The sequence below is a fragment of the Berghia stephanieae genome, chromosome 8 (assembly GCF_034508935.2).
Source record: "Berghia stephanieae isolate SIO BIC M18660-M18661 chromosome 8, UCSD_Bste_1.3, whole genome shotgun sequence".
NCBI lineage: Eukaryota > Metazoa > Mollusca > Gastropoda > Nudibranchia > Aeolidiidae > Berghia > Berghia stephanieae.
The window spans coordinates 36,440,212-36,447,214 of record NC_088367.1 but is presented as its reverse complement, the minus strand read 5'-3'; the positions used below and the strand labels follow the sequence as shown (position 1 = coordinate 36,447,214).

Below are 7,003 nucleotides of genomic sequence, written 5' to 3'. Positions count from 1 at the left end.
TACATATATCAAGTGGAACTCCTTTTGTGGCCCCTTTGCTAGTAGATGCTGCCCGGGTGGAATGGGGCTTAAAAATACTGATATCAATGCCCGCTAACTCCATTGTCTTTTTTGTCCATCTCCTCAGGGTATCTCTAGAGATTGCTTCATGTGGCGGTTTTAGGTGTATGAATAATTGTTTAGAATTTCTTATAGATTTGGTTCTCTGAATATATTCTTTTATATAAGTAACAGTGCAAATTCTTCTATCTGGAGGATACGCTTTAAGCGTAAGATCGGATAAGTGGTGATGCGGGGTTGAAGTCTTTAATAAGGTGTGAATTTTAAAATTGATTTTGTTAAGTTTTATTTCCATTTCGTCTATTCGACACTATAAAATTGTTTGTCCTCTCTGTCCAGTTGTGAGAAGCATAAGCATGTTAGTTTTGTAACTTAGGTCTTTGAGGCTTAAGGATTTACAGGGGGACAATTTTTTCAGGAAGTCCAAAACTATATTAGGGTCCCATGTAGACACTGTCCTAGGTAAACTTGGAGCTTGGTGAAATATTCCTTTTAGATATCGCCTGATCATGGGGTGACTACCAATTGAATTGTTTTCAGATTCTAATATGTCCAAACTGGCAATTGCTGATCTAGCTAAACATAAACTATTGTATCCCAATCCCGTCGAGTAAAGTTCGTGTAAGAATTTTAGTAGTGTTGATGCCAACGGCGGAAAGGGATTTTGACTGATTTTATTACAAAATACAAGCCATTTCCTGATGTATGTAGTATATTGTTTTCTGGTATTTCGTCGCCATGAATTGATAATGATTTCACTAATTTCTTCTGAAATGTTTGCACTTTGGAGAATTTCCCGGACAAGGGGCAGGCTATCATTCTGCTGTTGTGTAATATGGGGTGAACCTTCTGTTTTGTTACTGGATGATGAAGAAGGTTGGCTTTCTTTGGTAATAGGGGTGGAACATCTGTCAATAAGTTTATGAGTTTTGGAAACCATGGCTGTGATTTCCAAACCGGAACAATCATGACACAATCCACTTTTTCGGCTTCTATTTTTTGTAGGATTCTGATAATTAGATTAAAAGGAGGGAAAATATAAGCATATAAATGAGGCCAAGAAAATGAAAAAGCATTTATTCTCCATGCGTCTGCATCTTTTTTTCCATGAGACATACTGTTCTACTTTATGATTTATTCTACTAGCAAATAAGTCAACCTGGAAGGGCCCATATTCTGTGTTAATGTCGTCAAAGACAGATTTCTCTAGAGACCACTCGGTTTCAAGCCCTTTTTCTCTACTAGCTTTGTCCGCTTCAGTATTCTCTTTTCCTGGTATGTGTACAGCTGTGACTGTCATATTTCGCTCTATACACCATAACCATAATTCTCTGGTTATATTATTGCATTCTTCTTTCATGCTGCCTTTTTTGTTAATACATGATACAGCTGTCGTATTGTCGCAAAATAAAGTAATCTTAGAGTGGCCTTTATAATCAGAAGAAAATGCTTTCAAAGTGAGAAGAGCCGCTTTCAATTCAAGACAATTTATATGCCATCTTCTTTCTTCTTCTGACCATAAACCTCCAGTTCTAACTCCTGCACATTCTCCACTCCATCCAGTATTACTGGCATCTGATGTTAAGATTAATCCTTCGGGTTGTGGTCCTATCTTAATTGGGTAACTGCCCACCATAGAAAGCCACCATTTTAAATCTTCTTTTATAGCCTCTGTTAAAACGATAATCTTATCGAAATTACCCTTATTTTTTGCTAACGACTTTTTATAAATCTCCAATCTTTTATAAAACACATTTCCATATTCGTTACCAGGGCAAACTGCAACTAGTGTTCCTATGATTTCCGCTAATTTTCTGATGGTAATAAATTCTTCACGAATGTAACGATCAGAAAGATTTTTAATTTTTTTAATCTTTTCCTCTGTTGGTCTAATGGTCATTGTCTTTGAATTTAAGACAAACCCTAAATATGTAATCTCTTGGGTTGGTATAAGGCAAGACTTGTTGGTATTTATAGTGAAGCCTAGTTCATCAAATAGCTTACAAACTCTGTTACAAGCTCGTAAACAATCCAAATATGTTCTCCCCAATATGAGGGCATCGTCTATATACATAATTATGATAATGTTTTCGTCTCTCAGGCGAGCAAGTACTGGTTTTGTGATTTTTGTAAAAATCCGCGGAGCATCAGTGAAACCCATTACGAGTGAAGTGAACTCGAACTTTTCCCCTGAAAACATAAATCAGAAAAATTTTCTAGCTTTCTCATGTAGTGCAATACTGAAATAAGCATCTTTTAAGTCACAGGAACAAGCAAAGTATTGTTCCTGAAATGAATATATTGCCTCTTGAAGACTGCTCATTTTAAAATGTGTATATTTAACGTATTTATTGAAATGCTTAAGGTTGAGAATAATTCTAAGGTTCCCCTTACTTTTAGTTCTAGCGAATATATTAGAATAAAATTGATTCTGGTTATCTTCGTCATCCCTGACTGCTTGGATAATATTTTTCTCTTTTAATTCTCTAACTTCTCTTTCAATTAGTATTCTTTCCTGTTCTGAAAATGTTATGCTTTTTGGGATAAAAGTTTGCACAGGGGTAAAATAAAGTTCTGGGTAAACTCCCCTAATTTGGTTTAACACCCACTGGTCTTTAGTGATTTCCTGCCATTTCTGTATATATAATTTTGTTTTTCCCCCTGTGAAATTGTCTATAGTATTTTTAAATTCTAAACTTACGCTATTGTCTTCTTTTCCCCTCACTTGTCCTTGTTGTCCTAAAGTTAAATTTGGTTCTGTGAGAAGGGTTTCCTTCCTCCCCGTCCTCCTCTTGTTATCGGTCGCCATCTTCTCCCCCTCTGCTTTTGTGGGTTCGGGATGGTGAGGGGTAAGGCATCCTCCCTTGACCATTTTTTGGTTTTCCATCAAAGTGGAACGTGCCAGGTTTTGTCACGGCTTTCGAAAGCTTGTGGGTATCATTAATTGTCTTAATGCTTTCGTCTAAATTATCTCCAAAAAGGAACTCCGTTGATGTGCTTTCTTTCGGTTTGCACAATTCTTTACATTCTTCATTCAGAAAAGGCTTAAGTGCTTCTTTTCGAATTTGGCTGCAATTCGTATATACAGCTGATCCCACTCTTAACAAATCCGTGACTAATGGAGTCATTGCTTTGACCTCTATTACCCTCTTATTGTCCTTTTCCTGGCTCCTTTTAACTAAGTCGCTCAGCAGTTTAGCCGTTATGGTTAAACTTTTGCTCATTAACGCCATACTTGAGGGTTAATTCGAGGGACTCTGAGGTTGGGGGTGTTTTTTAGGGCAAAGGTGTTTATCCAACACTTTCTTGATTTTTCCCCTGTTGACATTATCGCACACTCCATTATTGACTATCTTTGCCACCGATTCGTGAATGTCTTCACCAAACGATTCCGGTACATTAAAAAACTGTTCCAGTTCTTTTATTTCATTATCAATTTCATCTTCGTCCTCACTTTCTTCCACCTCTTTTTCTTTCTCATCTTCGTATACCATATCATTTTCGAGAATCTCTAATTCGTCGAGGTCGCTGGTCGCGGTTATAGTGTGCGTGACTTTTCCCCCCTTTTCGATCTCATTCGGTTTTTGTTTCTTTGACGACGGCTCACTGGAGTCGTGATTAGTCATTAATAGATGCGTCAGTGACTTGAAGCCTTCCACAATTAGTTGTCCCAATTCCGAATTTGAGGCGTGGGTTTTAGCGTGGGTTTCCTTGCTTACCGAATGTGATGGCCCCTCATTAATTGTCTCATTTCCAATTGTTTTTGTTTTAGGTTCTAATTTCCTTTTATGGTATGTTCTACTGTCTTTTTTGCATTCCCCATATTTACCCCTCTTTTTCTCTCCCGCGGGAGAAGAAATTGGGTTTTTTGTATGAGTTAACACTCCCTCGGGAGATGTTATGGGAACTGTTTTAGTTTTCTCCCCCGCGGGGGTAGAAAGTTCCCTATTCAAATCTTCAACTTTATCTGGTTCCATTGTTTATTTGAAGTAATTAGAATTTTTACCTCAAAAGTTTAAATCATTAAGCACCACTTTCACAGTGTTAATAATATGAGTTAACACTCCCTCGGGAGATGTTATGGGAACTGGTTAAGTTTTCTCCCTCGCGGGGGTAAAAAGTTCCCTGTTCAAATCTTCAACTTTATCCGTTTATTCGAAGTAATTCTTTAAAAAATTTTCTCAAAAGTTTAAATCATTAAGCACCACTTTCACAGTTCTTAATAATATATTCCACTGGGAATTGATATGTCACAGGTCTAATAACAGATTAAAAATCCAATAAGAATAAGGAAAATTAACACAATGGTTTGCATTTAATAGACAAAACAAGACGCGTCCAGCCTTCTTGACAGTCACGGCGTGATTCTTCATTTGTAACCCAATTCGGAATTGGGGTACGAGGTAGAGATGAGGGTTTTTATTAGGCTGTTCCACCATTAAAACATACCCACTTACCGACCCGAGTTATCAATTGAAATTACAACATTTATCGTATCATTTTGTTTTAAACTATCTAAAACATAAACTATGAAGGTACTTTAATACAATATTCATGTGGTTTTCGTGAACTCTTTTCTTTTTGTCAATAATTTGACATCTCATTCTCACGGCATTTTGAGTGCTACAAACTACAATGAGGTGTAAAAAAAATCCGATAACACCCAAAGCTGAAAACTGAAAACAAGGATTTGGTGGGCTTTTTTAAAATGCGATACCTCGGCCATGAAACAACCTTCATTAAAACAAATTGGTAAAATAGAGATAAGATGTTTCTCTTTTAGATAGACTCGGATCAAAATTTATATCAATAATATGTCGGGATTTTTAGCTGCTGTGTAAAGTTTTAAAACGGCATTTTTGAACCTTTAATGTCCATGTTTTTATTTTTGAAGTGGTATAGGAATAAAGCTGAAACCTTCCTCTTTAAGACGATACCAAATTTAGCTCTGTACGTTTTTTAATGGCCGAGGTGTGAATGGTTGAATGACCCGAGTTAAAAAGAGTCCTTTTCTCGACGCGTGACGCAAAATATATAGGTTTTTTTTTCTGCCACAAAAATGACGTCTATTGTGGTACCTAATTACATGGTGTGTTCATTGACCTGGAGAAAGCATGTGATGGGTACCAAGAGCAGAAATGTGATACTGCCTAAGAGCAAAGGGGGTAACGGAGAAATACAGTATATCAAGGTTATCTAACACATGTACAAAGGAAAAAAAAAACAGTGGTAAGGACAGCTGTTGGCTCAACTGATCCATTCAATTTAATATAAGAGTTGGATTGAACCAGGGATCTGCTCTCGGCCCAATGCTGTTAGCAATAGTAATGGGTGCACTCACAACCCAGTCGGCGAGAGGCACCGTGGAATATGATGTACGCGGATGACGTAGTACTTTTGAATGATACAAAAGCTGAGGCGGAAAAGAAACTGGAGGATTGGATCCGGGTGTCGGAAAGGAGGGGATTAAGGGTAAGCAGATCGAAGACAGAGTATTTGTGCATCGGGAACAGAGAGCAGGACCACCAATAAAGATAGGAGAAGAGGATGTGCCAGAGACAAACCAATTCAAATAATGTACTTAGGAGCAACTGTTTTTGTTTGTTTTTAAGGGTTTTACGGCGCTTGCAACACATTAAGATCATATCAGCACCAGTAAAAAGAAAGAAAATGAGATAGTCAAAAGTTCTAGAATTACAATTAAAGCATCCAAGAATAATGCAGAAAAGGGGGAATTTGTTTAAATAGGGAACAGACGTAGATTCCAAGAGCAAACTATCAGTGTACTTAGTTTGAGATCACATAAAAGTCCCATCCAGACACAAGAACAGGTCCCCACTAAGAGGAACACACTCAAATGTTTACAAATCATATATAATACATAAACAAAACATAACACAGTGCATAACAGAGAGATGATTTACAAGGAAAAAAAACATCATCTCCCAAAACAATAACTATGCATTTGACTGTTTCCTTCCCAGCAAAGACAGAAAGCATGTTGGAAAACAGATATAAGGGGATAGAAGACACAGTATGTACCTCCCTGCCCACTATGCTGACATGGCGGTTTTTTGCAAAAATAAATCCCAAATTTTGCAAGCTAAAAACAGCAAAATTTGCAAAAAGTTGCGATTAATTTTCCTAAAAACCCATAATTCGTTCATGAAAGATAAAGGTATTCGTTTGTTTTTAAGGGTTTCACGGTGCTCGTTATTAAGGGTTTCACGGCGCTTGCAACAAATGTAAGGCAATATCAGCACAAGCAAAAAGGAAGAAAATGGGATCTAGTAAAAAGTTCTAGAATTACAATTAAAGTACCCAAGAAAAAGGAAGAACACGCTATCAGTGTACTTATTTTGAGATTATCTAACTGTTTCATCCTGACACAAGCACAGGTCCCACAGTGATGATAAAAGAAAATTTGTCAAAAAGGAGAAAAATCTACCGGCTCGTCAGTCAAACCCAAATCTAATGCAAATATAACATAGCTATTCATAGTTATTTAATATATTATTAGTCCTAAAGCACATTTAGGGTAATTAAACACATCCTGACCTTTTGCAAATATAATTTAATGAATTGTCATTTCCAATTAAGCATTTTAGGGAGCGTTCACATATTACGTCATCAAAAATTTGCCCTTTTTAGACCCCCCCCCCCCTCCCCCAAGTCATCACTTGTCATCATTGACCTGACCCCCCCCCCCCCCCCAACAGATGATGACGTCATCTAATTTAATAAAAACTAAAATATAACTTTAATTTCACAATATTTATTATTCATTTTTCAAACCAAAACATTGATTATCAACGTTTGATAAAACACATTCAGACATTTTATTAATTTCAGGAACTGTTGATAATTTATGTTTTACGATACAATGGGGACATAAAATTTAAATTTGCAAAGATAATATTTAACAAACATTATTTAAATTGAA

The 7,003-nt window shown here is 36.7% G+C and overlaps 1 protein-coding gene across 1 annotated transcript; it reads right to left on the bottom strand.

Moving 5' to 3' along the window:
* Positions 1-370: 370 nt before the first annotated feature.
* Positions 371-2,134, bottom strand: LOC144978997 (uncharacterized). Its single transcript, XM_078925616.1, has 2 exons — positions 1,187-2,134; positions 371-1,069 (listed from the first exon to the last, which is right to left on the bottom strand). Exons 1-2 carry the CDS (start codon positions 2,132-2,134, stop codon positions 371-373), a joined length of 1,647 nt encoding a protein of 548 aa, XP_078781742.1.
* Positions 2,135-7,003: the final 4,869 nt, after the last annotated feature.